We start from the raw sequence: 14737 nt of genomic DNA, 5'->3' as shown, positions 1-14737 counted from the left end.
AGTTACTATTCATGAAAAAATTACTACATTTTGGTAATACACTCGAGACAGTTTGCTAATGGAGCTTTAGGTTTTCAACCAACAATCTTTTGTGCATTCTTACACCTCCAGCCCATCAATATAAGCCATGATTTATACTGTCTAAACAAACATTTTAAAAGCCTCTGTACTTACTTAACACTGTAACACTGAAAGTGACTATCTGGATACTGTGGCTGATATGGCTCTTGACCCAACACTGTTCCAAACCACCAAGCATCATCAATAATGGATCTGAATCTATCAGCTGTAAGAGAAAGAACGATTTCCCCACTCATTCATATTCCGGTAACCAAAAGTTTTTAATTATGCTTTTTTGTGAGGATGGAATTACTGGGGAGGAAACTATTGAATAGACTCAGACTTTAAGGTCAGAAGGGACCATCATGAACATCTAGTCTGACCTCCAATAGTATATTTTGGTTTAAAATTATAAGTATCTACATCAAAAAACAGACACCAGATAAAAGAAAAATAACCTATTACACAAAGTAATGTACATTTTCACAGTAAGCTCTAAAATCCAAACATATACTAGCATGTAAACAACAAGATGTTACTATATGTTTCAGTGTGGAAGGCATGCATCACTAAAGGTGCTGAGTATTCTATAATATATAAAAACTTGTATGACTTCAACCACAATGAGGCAAAGTCCTGAAAAAACAGATGAGCCTTAACACTATAAATTGAAGGCCAGACGCTGGCTCTAGCATACCAAAGGATTTAGGAGGCAATGAACTCCATTTCATAGTCCAGGTCTCTTCATCAATACCTAATTCCAGCATGTTCAAGTCTCTAGAAACTGTTTGCAAAAGGGTCTCAGCTGACCTCAAGTGCAACAGTGGAGCATCTGATGGTAGAGAGCTGTTGGAAGTCTCCGATAGTCAGGACACAAGCCACAAAGCGCCTTTTAAATCAACGTCAACACAATGAATTGTACATAACATTCTCAGAAGCTAGCCACAATGGAAAATTTTTGTATTCTAAAACTGTATTGCCAGACACTTGGAAGGTGAAGACTTACAAGCTTGCCAATTCCTCTGTCGTGCTTCGTCATAAAACTGACGCAATACAAGGAAGTCAATGACATCTGGCATATCATGGTATCTAGATAAAAAATAAAATTAGCTTTCATTTGTGTGTCATATTATATTATGCTATGTTGTGTAGAGGAAAAAAGCTAAGGAATGCCTCTTTTAAAAAAATATGTTATCTAGCATATGCTTTCAGCAGAGAAACACATACTTGAGAGAAAATGATTTGTCTGAAAGTTTTCCAGTGGCATGGTCTATAAAGGCAAGCTTCAGGCAACACAGTGTAGGAGGACCAACTTCATATCGTATCCCAACAATTTTTACCAATTCTTGATCCTATAACAAACAAAAATGAAAGCAACAAATTCCATTAAGTTTCAGCCCTACACTAGAGACAATCTCTAGTTTAGTTTTATTATACAAAACATCTGAATAGTTTTAGCACTCAAAAGCCAATATTGTTAAATACTGTATATGAGATTTTATTGGGAGACAACCAAATCCTTACACAGAATCTGTACCCTTTTTAAAATCAAGATTTATGTTTTTATTGCAGTGAAGTCCAGGCCTCCCATGGGCAATTTTGAAGGTTTCTTTGATGACTGAAGAAAGCTTTCTTCCTCCTTTACGTTGGTAGGAGGACATTAATGGGAAGTTGCATAGCTAAGTCCTCACTAGTTATATTTATACAAAGAATTTTAAATGCTAATGTAAACTGTTAAACACATATTACCAGTATTGAACATGTAACAACTTCAATATATTCTTACCCTAAGGACCATTTTTCTCCATGGCTCCTTGTGGGGGTTTAGTTCATAAATATTATTTTTTCTGACTGCTTCAATATAAGCTTCATGACCTTGTCGAAAATATATTACCTGTAAAAATAAAAATCCACGGAAATTATTTACTTGAAACAGTAAAGTACATATTTTTCTATTTTTAGTGCCAGTTGCTATGTTAACTTTTAGATAACCTAAAATTTTATAGCACTTTTTGATAAAAGCTCTCACCTCATCACCCATTTGGGGAACAAAAGGAGATTTTCGAAGTGCTGTGTCAGTTATCCAAACAGGAGGATGGTAGTCATATAACACATCTTCGTTTACTGGCTGTGTGGGAGTACTATTCTGCACATTCTGATAAACAGGATAGTTATACATTAGAATTATGTTCTTGGTGCAGTGTCATGAAAACCTGTCATCCAAGAATTTCTTCTAAAGTCTACACAAAGTTAATACCATGAAACAATAATCAATTAAGCTCTATCCAGGACCTTAAGACCAAAAATCTCCTAAAGCCCACATTTTGGTACTCAAGTTTGGTATTCTGGTTCTTCCTATATTTGCAGTTCTTCCATTGTCATCATTAAGTATGTCAACCATAAAGTATTCTACTCCCAATAAACTTGTAGGGCACGGTTCTCTCAGAGCTGCATGGTAGTTCTTAACAAGACTGTCAAAAGACTTGTCTAATTTTTGAAACTACTATTCTAATGTACACTATCTGGCAACTACTACTGAGATAGATCGAGATAGATCTCATTTTATTAAACAGAAAACCTTCAGACTATTTAAATGTGTACCAAGTGTAGCTTAAAGCAAAGAAATTCCAAGTTATTATATATCTGCCACTTCAAAACTAATATTCAGAATCAAAGGTGATTATATAATCAAAGTAATTCTTTGAGAAAAACACACTTACTTACATACATTTTATACTGTATGATGACTACATTTGAAAGGCACTCTGTTTTACCACCAGTCCCCTGGCTACAAGAGTTGCAGAATTAGCTGAAGCGCTTAAAGATTCTCGTTCTCCATATTATTACAGAATGCTATTTTCCATCACTTTAGAATTTACCAAGGAATTCAGGGTAAAATTCCCCCCTGTGCAGAGGCCAGAACAAGGCCTATAAACCATTTAATACTTGTGCTGTTTTGAAGACTTAATTTATTTAAATGAATGATTATTTACACCCCTTTGGTGATAGGGCTGAAGTTCTAACCAGTTATTTTCTTTAATTTATTTAAAAAGTTTTCTCATCCTAATCATCAGTATGGTGAACCATCTAATGTTTGACTAGGAGAATGTGACTTCACCTTGGATGCAGAATTTGCCCTGGTTATTCTAGGCCTATTGAATTACCATACTGCATTTTATGTAAGACATACCGTGACAAGATTCAGAAAGTGAAGCTGGTGCAGAATGCAATCACTTGTCTATTAAGCAGTACATCATGCAGACAGCACATTACATCAGTTCTTATCTGCCTTTACTGGCTGTGAATAAGTTTCCAGAAAGTTTAAAGTGTTGGTTTTAAACAATAAAGCTTTAAATGGTTTGGGAACTGGTTACCAGGGAAGACACATCTGCCCTCAAATGTAATACTATGACAACTGTAATCAGTGGAGATGCCAGAGTTGGAGTCCTCTCAATTTAAAATAAAGACATTTTGTAGAAGAACCAAATTCCATAGTCACAGCTCTCCCAAATCCAGATTTCTGGCCTTCTAGGCATCTGAGTTTTCGAATGGGCACTGAGAAACAGGGGCAGGCTTATAAGAGTGGATCAGCTAGATACGGAAAGGTTTGTGTTGAGGATACTAAATGGCAGTTCAATTAATTTGTTTTTAGACGTTTTTGCATCAAAGACTGTTTTAAAATTCAGAAAAGCACCAAGAGTGTTCTAAAATCTAAACAAATAAAACCCTTAAGTATCTGCATTCCTTGCTTTTGTATTCAAAGATGCTATAAAAGTGGTAAAGGGTAAGAAAAACCATGTGTTTGGACCCCATAAGAGTGAGGAGGCTTTAGTTACTTGTTGTAAAGCAAAGTCCATAAAATTTAATTAGACGATGTAATGTTGTGGGGGCAGGGGGGTGTTGAAAAGTGGAAGGAGCAACCATAGTTAGTAATATCATAAATACCTCTGCCTAATACGGAGGTAACGTATACAAACTCCATAAATTTCCAGGTGTAAGAGATTTAGAACATAAAAAGAGATATCGATCAAGAATTAAGTGAACAGAAGGAATTAACTGTATAATACCTCTTCCTGCTTTTTCGGTTTGGGTTTTTTCCTTCTTTTTCTTCTCCTCTTTGGAGGAGAAGATTTCTCTGCTGATACTTCATCTTCTGAAGTACTACAATATCTGATAGCTTTGCGTCGAGATGTTCGTACAGGAGGCTTGAGATTTATTCCTGCATCAGCTATCCAGTCAGAATATCTACTTGAAGAGTCACTATTCACGGGGAAAATAATGGAAACAAATGGAATTTAGATATTCAAACAGCTGACAACTAGTTAAGAATGTTAAATGAATTATAACAATATTTGTAGGTGTAAAGTTCCTTTTCCACTGTCCTGATCTTCAGTGGTTTTGGAGGTTGTCAGGAGTAGTACAGGAAGGTTTAATTGCTGTGATACATTTCTAATTCCTTCACTTTGGCTAGCAGTTTTAACTTATGGCACTAATTCTTCAGTCACTAGAATGCAACTATGACAGTTTTGTCCTTATAGAAATTCTGTACAACATTTAATGTGTTCCTTTACTGTATTTCAGAAGCAGGATTCCAACAAATAGGAACATCCTGCCTACTCACAGGCAACAGAAGATACATACTTTCAGACATCTCTATTTCACTGAGGGTTTAAAAAAAACAAAAACTTCCCTTTTCTAAAAGCCATTCTAACCATAGCTTATTATTGTTAGACAGGATTCCAACAAAAACAGCTGTAACTTGGCATGGACAGTCATCCCTGAGGATGAGAACAGTTTTGAAAAAATTGTGTTTGATTTAACAAACTTTGAGAATCAGAATATGCCACACTAAATATATGCAAATTTTTATTAAGCTTATAGGCACAGACTTTAAGATATGCAGTGCACATTGTGTGCAGCTAATTAAGTGCATGCTTTTGAAGACAAGTCTGCTGATATAAAAACATTTATAATTGTTAAACTATGGATTTCACCACGGCTTAGAAATCAGGCCAATTTAGAAGTTTGGATTAGTAGTTTTAATAGAAAAAAGAAAAATATGACGCAGCCGTGTATTCCAAGAAGATCCGTGTGCACACTGGAGCCAGAGACTTTTGCCTGGCAATACCCGTAGGAGGGGTGGCGCTTGTGCCTCATGCCTGTAGCCCCTTCCTTGGCTATCTGACGCAGCACCGCTCTGACCCCTGCTCAGTTCCTTTACACTGAAAGCCCAGGAAAAGACTCCAATGCAGAGGGGACGGAGGGTGCATCGTGGAATACAAGTCTGCCTCACATCTCAAAGAACCGTAGTTACAGCAAGTAACTGTTTCTTCTTCTTCGAGTAGATGCAGACACGAATTCCAAGTAGGTGACTAGGAAGTAGTACCTCCATCCAGAGGCGGAGCTCAGTCTACCAGAACAAGGATCGCAGGACCACTCTTCCAACATTATCGTCTGCTCTGGAAGAAATGCTCATCGCGTAAAGGTCCACAAATGTATGCATGGACGACCATGTGGCTGCCCTACAAATGTCCAATATAGACATGTCATTTGGGAATGTCACTGATGTTGCCGGTCTCTGATCGAATGTCCCCATACCAGCTTTGGAGGCGTGGCCAATGCTATCTAATATGCAGTCTTAATGCAAGACGTTAGCCATCTAGAGATGGTCTGCTCAGAGATTGCTTGTCCTTTCATGCGGTCGGTACATGTTACTAACATGCAAGGCGAAGCCCGAAACTGTTCAGTCCTGTTCAAATGGAAGGATAGACAGCATCTAACGTCAAGGATATGGAGGCGTTGTTCCTACGTGGAAGAATGCAGCTTAAGGAAAAATACATCGCTTGGTTCAAATGAAACAGAGATCACCTTGGATACAAACTTTGGGAGTGGCTGAAGCATAACCATGTCCCTGAAGAACTGCACGTAAAGAGGCCCAGCCATCAGGGCCTGCAACTAACGCCCTCCTGACAGAGGTAATGGCAATTGAGAATGCAGTTTTCTGACACAGAACAGGCAGCAGACAGGAAGTAAGGGGCTCGAATGGAGGCCCCATTAGAGTGGCTAAAACAGTGTTCAGGTCCCTGAAGGGATCTGGTTCTCAGACTAGAGGATGCAGGTGGAAAAGCCCTTTCAGAGATCGTGCCACCTTGGCACAGGAGAAAACCAATTTCCCTTGGATAGGTGGATGAAACACTGATATTGCTGCTAAGTGCATTCTCAGAGAGCTGAGTGCTAAGCCCAATTCCTGATAGAATAACAGGTACTCCAAGATGTCCTGGATGGAAGCCTCTGCTGGATGGGTCCCCATGGGACAAGTACCACATAGAAAACCTCTTCCATTTTGCCAGGTAGGGTGTTCTAGTAGAAAGTGTCCTACTGTTAAGTAGGACCTGTTGGATGGCCTCCCAGCAACACCCTTCTTCATTCAGCCATGCAGCAGCCATGCCATAAGGTGCAAGGAGCTGATCACTGAATGCAGGGTAGATGTAGTCCTTTGTGAGGAGGTTGGGAAGAAGAGGAAGCAGCATGGGAGGTTGAACCGACAGATCAAAGATCTGAGAACCAATGCTGCCTCAGTCATGCCAGGGCAACGAGGATGAGTCTGGCTCAATTCACCTTCAGCTTAGTAATGACCTGGGGAAGGACCAGGATAGCTTCCAGCTGCAGTGGAAAGCATCAGAGAGGGAGGCCAGGATGAGTCCCTCTGAAGAGAAGAATAGGCAACACTTTCTGTTTTCCCTCATCACAAAAAGAGGTCAATTGTGGGAATGCCCCATGTTGTGATCATCATCTGAAGGACTTCCGTCTTTAGGGACCACTCATGGTTGGGAAGAAAACCCTGCTGAGATGATCGGCAAGACAGTTCTTGACCCCCTGGTAAGTGATGTCTTTTCGATACAGAACTGCCACATGTTGATCTCCTCCAGGCAGAATGATCTGGAGTGAGCTCCCCCTTATCTGCTCATATAAGACATTGTGGTGGTATTGTCCTTAAGCATGTGACCACTGACTGCCTGATCTGGTCCTGGAAGGCATAACACACATTGTGGATGGCCCAAAGCTCCAACACACTAATATGGAGTAAGGCCTCCTGTTCTGACCACAGATCCTGCAACCGCAGCGAATCCAGACGTGCTCCCCAGCCCAGAAGGGATGCGACAGTAACCAATGACTTGGGTCAGAGAGGGCTGAGAGAAGGGGACTTCTTGCACACATTACACGGAGATTCCTACCAGAGCAAGGACTGCAGGACTGATGGAGGAAGGTGAACCAACCTGCCTAAAGAATGCAGGGCAGGGCAGTAAACCATCCTGAGCCACATCTGAAGAGAATGAAGAGATAACCTGGTACGGTGGACTATGTGTGGACATGTGGCTCAACAGGCTCAGGCACACATGGACGTTTGTTTGTTATTGCAAACTGAGGTACAGCTGGTGAATCATCTGAAAGCAGTTGGTTGGCAGAAATGCCCTTGGCCTCATGGAATCTAACAGGGCCCCAATGAACTATTTGCTGCGTGGAAGTGGAGGTCAACTTCATGGTGTTTAGATTGAGACCCAAATGGTTGAGTAAGCATAGTGTTGTGTCAGTGTGAGCAAAAACGTCCTCTCTGGAGCTGCCTTCAGCAACCAATCATCAAGATAGGGGGAAGATATGGATTCTCTTCCTCCTGAGATACGCCATGACCGCTGCCATGCATTTGATGAAAACCCAGAGGGCAGAAGGAAGCCCAGACAGGAGAACTATGTACTGAAAGTGGCAGTCTCCTACCATTAAGCGAAGATACTTCCTGTAACTCGGCAGAATGGCCACATGGAAGTAGGCAAAGTCTGCAAAGTCTACAGCAGTGAACCAGTCATTCTTAGACAAAGCAGGGAGGATAACTGATAGAGTGATCACACAGAACTTCACGTGCTTGATTAATTTGTTGAGTTCACGGAGGTCAAGGACAGGCTTCATCCCATTCTCACAGAGCCTCCTCCACCACTGCCAATGCTGTCAGAGAGCTGACATGCTTGAAGAGCAGCATCTCGTGAGAGGTGAACCTAAAGAGGGATGGAGAGGGGGTGTGGGTGTGGAGACTGGATGGTGTAATCTGATCTGACAGTGTGTAGGACACAGTGGTCAGACATTATCGAGACCCAGGCATTGTAAAAGCAGGACAGCCTGTCTCCAAAGGAATGGGTGGACAAGGGAGAAAGAACAACAACTGGCACAGGGCTCTAGACCAACAAGTCAAAATGGGTGCTTAGCAGATGTCGAAGGAGGGTGTGAAGAGCAACCAGGCCCCGGGCTCGAGTGCTTCCCCTTGTGAGACTTATGCCTCCTCCTGGGGCAGGCTTACTGTCTTGGGGGGGGAAGGGGTGCTGTGGCCTGTACGGCTGCTGTTGCTGCGCCCTCTAACAGTGTCTCTGTACAGGTAGCGTATATACCCCCAACAACCTTAAGGTAGCCCATGAATCCTTAAAGGAATGCAGGATTTCATCAGTCTTGTCCAAAAACAAGGTCTTATCATTGAACAGCAAGTCCTCAATAGCTTGCTGGACATACAGTGTAATTCCTGAGTTCTGGAGCCAGGAAGCCCTCCTCATAGTAATTTTCTGAGGCCATCGCCCTGATAAAGTATCCATCACATGAAGGGCAGATTGCATTGACTTTTGTGACTAAGCAGCCCTCGGCAACAAAACACCCAAAATTCATCCAGGAAGCCTTGGGCAACTGCTCCTTAAATTTGGCCATAGCTGACCAATTGAGGAAGTCATATTTGGCCAGCAGGACTCGCTGGCTTGCGATCCTCATCTGCAGTGATGATGAGAGGTATATCTTCCTGCCCAGAAGATCTAGGCACTTTTGAGTTTCTGTCCTTGGAGGACAACGACTTGAATCTGCTCTGCTGAGTCCTGTTATTCACTGCTGTGACCACCAGGGAGTTCAGAGCCAGATGGGAATAAAACCTCTTGTATCCCTGTATCGGCACAAAATAGCTCTTCTCCAGCCGCTTGGCCACCAGCGATACCAAGGAGTGCCTCATTAATAGGGAGGGCCACTCTCCCAGGGACAGACGACTGGAAAACATCCACAAGTTTATGGGTATTCTCCTGGAGAAACTCCACCCGAATACCCAGCGACAAGGCTACCTGACATAATAGGTCCTGGTATGCCCTGAAGTCCTCTGGGTGGAAGGGGAGGATGAACCAGGCAAAACTGTACCATCCAGGGACAAGGATGAGGCTGCTGGCTGGACTACCAGCAGATCCTGCTCCTGGTGCAGTGTCTCTGGATGAGGAAATTCTGGCTGCTCCACGGGATGGGAAACCGCAGGCATCTGGACTGGTGGCTGGTCCACAGCCCCTAATGCCGCATCAGCAGGGGATCTCACTTTGACTTTCACAACAAGCAAGACCTCCAGGAGCAAGGGGCTTGTCACCAAGCCCAAGGTGGCCACTGGTATGGGTAAGGAATTGGTGGCCAGTAGGCGCCAGGCCTCGAGGTGCATACCAACTTTGGCAGCCGTACTGGTCCACCAGTGGCTTCCGGACTTCTTCAGGTGATATGGAGTGGGAGGGCGAGAAACCTGACTCTGAAGCATAGGAGTCCCAAGACCTAGGAGATGTGGGAAGGGAGATTCCGGTGGGCAATCCGACTCATCTGTGGCCCAGAACAAGGTCAAGATAGGCACCCCCAACGTAGTCTGCAACACTAGTGCTGAAAAGACTGATGGAGCAGGCAAGGTCAGTCTTGGTGCAAACAACAGTACTGGAGCACCCGGGTGCATTGACATCAAGGGCGGCGACAGCCTCCATGGAACCATCTGTGGTAGAATATCATAGAATATCAAGGTTGGAAGGGACCTCAGGAGGTCATCTAGTCCAACTCCCTGCTCAAAGCAGGACCAATCCCCAATTTTTGCCCCAGATCCCTAAATGGCCCCCTCATCCAAGTACTAACCAGGCCCGACCCTGCTTAGCTTCCAAGATCAGACAAGATCGGGCGTGTTCAGGGTGGTGTTGATTGTGTCAGTGCAGAGGATGGACTCAGTACCGAAGACCCTTGTACTGTCTCTGGTACCATGTCCATACCAAGCCCCAGAACGAGCGCTTTGTGGTTCAGTGCCAAGACTTCAGCGGCACACTCCAAGTGAAGGGCCATCATGGGTGTCAGCCCTGAAGTCTTGAACCTGCAGTGAGGATGGTACCAAAAGGCAAAGTAATTCTGCGGCAGCCTGGTATGTCAACACCACTAAGACTGTCAGCACCAGCACTGTTGTCATCGGTACCAGCCTCAACAGATGTCTGAGCCAAACCTGATGGTACGAGGTGTCTGCCCTCCCCTCCCCTCCACAGATGGTGCGTCAGAAGCTTCAGTACTGGGTCAGGCTCATGGACTGCTCAAGCAGGTGCTATTTAAGGCAAAGGTCCCGTGCCACGTAAGTCCTCTTTTTGAATGATCTGCAGATCAAACAGTTCTCCTTAAGATGGGCTTCGCTAAGGCAGAGCAAGCACCACGTGTAGGGGTCACTATTAGGAATCACCACTCCCCACAAAGGGCAATGCTTGAACCCAGGTGAGGGCATCACTGGGGAGCACTGCCACTAACACTGTGCTATATACTGTAACTTTTAACTAATACTACTATTAATTATCTACAGTAAAAAACTAATTGCAAGGTTGTGAAGCAAGAACCACACAGAGCTCCGACTTCAGCTGACAAGCGGTGAGTAGGAAACAGAGTGGCCAGGGCAGCGCTACCTCATAAAGCCAAGGGACGGTCTAAAAGCCTGAGCGCTGCCATTTTACTAGGAATATACGGCTGCATCTACTCAAAGAACTTAATGTTGGTAAACTCTGGGATCACTAAGTCTTCTGCACTGGCACAGAAACATGTACATAGCTTAAAATAGCCATTAGCCAAATCACGCCTATAAATTCTTAAAGGACACAGTTATAGGACATTAAAAGGTGAAACTTGCCTGTGCTTTCCCTTGTTTATTAGCCCTACTACTGGGGAAATCTTCCAACTTTTTCCTTTACAAGCCTATGAAATTAAATGTAAAGGACTCACTATTCATAGATCCTTAATGTGCACTGAAGACTCACATCAGGAAACAAAAATTCTGCATTTCTCATATTAAAACAATATATGTCACTGCACATTCTTACATTCCCAAACCGTATTTGAGAAAGTGTGGTATCAGACTACTTAACTTTTGTATTTGCTGATTTCTAAATACTTAATTTATCTTATGCACTTCTTATGATAAATTGGAGAACTGGCCTGAATTCAACAAGATGAAATTCAAACAAGACAAATGCAAAGTACTTCACTTAGGAAGGATAAAATCAAATCCCCATTTTGTAGTTGTGTAATAACTGGTTTGGTGGTAGTACTGTTGAAGAGGATCTGGGGCCTACAGTGAATCACAATTTGAATATGAGTCAATGTGATGCAGTTGTGAAAAAGGTTAATTTACTGGGGTGTATTAAAAGCATGTTGTATATAAGTCAGGGGAGGTAACTGTCCCACTCTATTTGGCACTGCTGAGGTCTCAGCCGGAGTACAGCATCCATACTTTTGGAAAGATGTGGACAAACTGGAGAGAGTCCAGAGGAAAGCAACAAAAATTATAAGTAGTTTAGAAAACCTGAGCTATGGGGAAAGGTTAAAAAAACTGGCCATGTTTAGTTTTGAGAAGATGACGGGGGGGGTGGGGGGGGGACGGGACGACATGACACGACCTGATAACAGTCTTTAAATATTTAATGGCTGTTATACAGAGGAGTGATCAATTGTTCTCTATGACCAATGAAGTTAGGACAAGTAGTAATGGGCTTTAATCTACAGCAAGGGAGATTAGGTTAGATATTAGGAACAATTTTCTAACTATAAGGGTCATTAAGCTCTGGAATAGATTTCCAAGGGAGGCTGTGGAATCCCCTAAAACCAGAGGTTTTAAAGAACAGATTGGACAAACACCTGTCAGGGATGGTAGAGGTTTACTTGGTTCTGCCTCAGTGCAGGGGGCTGGACTTGACTTCTCGAGGTCCCTTCCAGTCCTAAATTTCTATGACTGATAATAAAAGTCACTGTGGTAATCCAAACGTCAACTTTTTAACTTTAATGTTGCCTTAACAAGATATTTGTATTTGGCATGCACAAAATGTGGCTTCACTTTTTTTAAAAAAAAATCTCAGTAAGAGTAAAGAAGTGAATATTGGCGAGGTTTTTTGTTTAACACACACACACACACACACACAGGTCCCTTGACTGACCATCTTCCTTGATTGCTGGTAAAAAGCCAGGGCGTTTTCAAAGAATGGATTTCTTCAAGTAGCCTAATCATGCTAGAACTTTATATGGGAGATTTTAATCTAGATTTGTGTTAGACATTCAAAAACAAAATTTGACAACATTCAGAAGAGACTTAAGTGAGTAAGTAGAAATATTTTTTTACCTAGAACTGTTACTGTTGCTTTTCTTGTCACTTTTCCATTCTTCCTCCTCATCAGAAGAATCCAAACAGTCACTTTCTTCTGCTTCCTGGATTTAAAAAAAAGTTTAGTTGACTATCAATCTTAATTTTTTTTTTTTGCAGTGCATATTGTAAGTTTTATATTGTTTTAAACACTAAGATCTCCTTAGTATGTAAAAATAACAGATTAAAAATAGTGACGTAAAGTTCTTTAATTTCTATTTGAGCTGACTTCCTCAACAATAATACAAACTAGCACTACACATTAAATTATTCAACATGGTTAGACTGTACAGAAACACAGGGGCCATAAGAACTGTTACAGCTGTTTCCAAGGCTACAACAGCCCACCTCCCAGTGGTGGGCTCACTGTTTTGCCTAGGAATACTGTAGAATTCTTTGACTGCACACACTTTGCAAGATTTTAATACTCATTCTGAAATATAATTTGCAATATCTTAGACTCTAGATGTCCTCACAAAGTCAATGTATGACAGAATTTGGCTCACTTACCATGCAAAAGAAGGATTTAACATGGTAGAGGAAGGGGATTCACAAATGAAAAAATACCATGTCCCTCCTCCCCATAAAAACAGAAGAATTCTAACTTCTCTAAATTTGTTTTCCTTAAATATTTCATACAAAATGGGCATGGTGATTTTGTAGATTTTCAGCATATTGATTGGCCTTATATTCAATAATTTTCTGAAGTAAAACGGTGTATATTTAAATACAAAATGGATTACATAGAACGTAAAATATCCCCCAATATACTGCAGAAGTTTTAACATTTCCTGCAGTTTTTGCCCACGTGAATTTCAGATTCCTAGGAGCAATAGGTCATCGTGAATTTAAGGACTGCTTTTTTTTTTAAATAGACCTAGTAACTGAGTATCAGCATGAGGGCTATCAGAGCTGGTCATGACTCAGGTTGTATCCTACAGCATACTGCACAAAACATGTTAAAAGAAAATTGTTAAGGTTGCATAGTCAAGAACTCAAGGTTAAGAAATGCCAGAATTAAGGTTGCTTGTGCATTCAACTGCCTTAACCATGATACTGTCCTCTACTCCTGCAACCCCATCTTATTCACTATACACTTTTTGACTTGCAATAGATGAAGCAGGGTTCCTACAGACAACAGTCTCTTCACTACACGACCCTGATTCAACCCTATAGCATAGCTACCAGTCTCTCCCCCTGGCTTCAACTACCATATTTCCCAGCCCCAGTTCTTCAATCCCCAAGTCCGGCTCTTGTTCCCTCTGCATTTGAAGGGAAACACTGAGAGGCACAAGAGAGTCTCACTGCTTTCTGTTCCTGTGCCCACCACCACCGCAGCCAAGAGCGGCGCTTATAGGGAAACTCCTGCTCAACCTCTGCCCAACACAGACAGAATCTTTGGAGAATTTAGCTGCCAAAACTCACTACTGAGCATATGCAAACATACTTTTTTCCAAAGAAATATAAATTTGGATAAATTTGGGCAGTTTTTCCACAGAACAACAAAAGACATCTGAAACTAGGGTGTAGCCAATGCCAAATTTCAAATCCCTACTATGAAAGCATAAAGGCACTAGAGCTTCTCAATGAAACAATTGTAAGGGTGGGTTTTTTGAAAAAACAAAAACAAAAAAACAATAGAAAAAAATGTTGGTTTTTTTACAAATCTCTTTCTTCGAAATGGGCAAGCTATTTTTGCTGAAATTTTCAGAAGTGTTCAATCTGAGGCAGATGACTGGCATGGAAAATAGCAGCCCAAACAAACAGAGTTTGCAACAGTACTTTTAAACAACCGAAAGCAAGGTTTTATAACGGAAGTGTTGGGCAACCTAGAGCACTGGTAATATCTGTTGACAGTTAGCATATTAAAGAAATATTTGTTTTTGTAAAAACAGGGATGCATGCATTTTCTGCAACAGAAATCTGACATTTTATGAAACGTTCACAATACTTTCCACTAATTCCAGGTACTAAATTAAAGAATCTGGAAAAGCACTTACCTGGTTTATAAAGCCAAAACAGTCATCCCTTTCCTCATCAGATGAATCAAGTTGTTCTGTGTTATTCCGTGTTCGATAACTTGGATATTTACGCCTATGCAGTCTACGCTTGGATTGTATCAGTGAAGCTTCAGAGTCACTCTAATATATACAGAAGTAAAAAGTAAGGCATAACAGATAAAGATACAAGGCTGAATTAATG

The 14737-nt window shown here is 41.7% G+C and overlaps 1 protein-coding gene across 2 annotated transcripts in view; it reads right to left on the bottom strand.

Moving 5' to 3' along the window:
* Positions 1-14737, bottom strand: part of BRWD1 (bromodomain and WD repeat domain containing 1) — a 113014-nt gene that overhangs the window by 56185 nt on the left and 42092 nt on the right. For both annotated transcript variants that reach the window (XM_043538220.1, XM_037903863.2), the window contains exons 21-28: positions 14536-14676; positions 12515-12600; positions 4128-4320; positions 2090-2215; positions 1847-1954; positions 1288-1412; positions 1067-1149; positions 175-286 (exon numbers count right to left, since the gene is read on the bottom strand). In XM_043538220.1, coding sequence (XP_043394155.1) covers positions 175-286; positions 1067-1149; positions 1288-1412; positions 1847-1954; positions 2090-2215; positions 4128-4320; positions 12515-12600; positions 14536-14676 — 974 coding nt within the window. The remainder of the gene's footprint in view (positions 1-174; positions 287-1066; positions 1150-1287; positions 1413-1846; positions 1955-2089; positions 2216-4127; positions 4321-12514; positions 12601-14535; positions 14677-14737) is intronic.

This window comes from Chelonia mydas, chromosome 1, assembly GCF_015237465.2.
Source record: "Chelonia mydas isolate rCheMyd1 chromosome 1, rCheMyd1.pri.v2, whole genome shotgun sequence".
NCBI classification, from domain to species: Eukaryota; Metazoa; Chordata; order Testudines; family Cheloniidae; genus Chelonia; species Chelonia mydas.
This window is presented reverse-complemented; position numbering and strand designations above follow the sequence as displayed.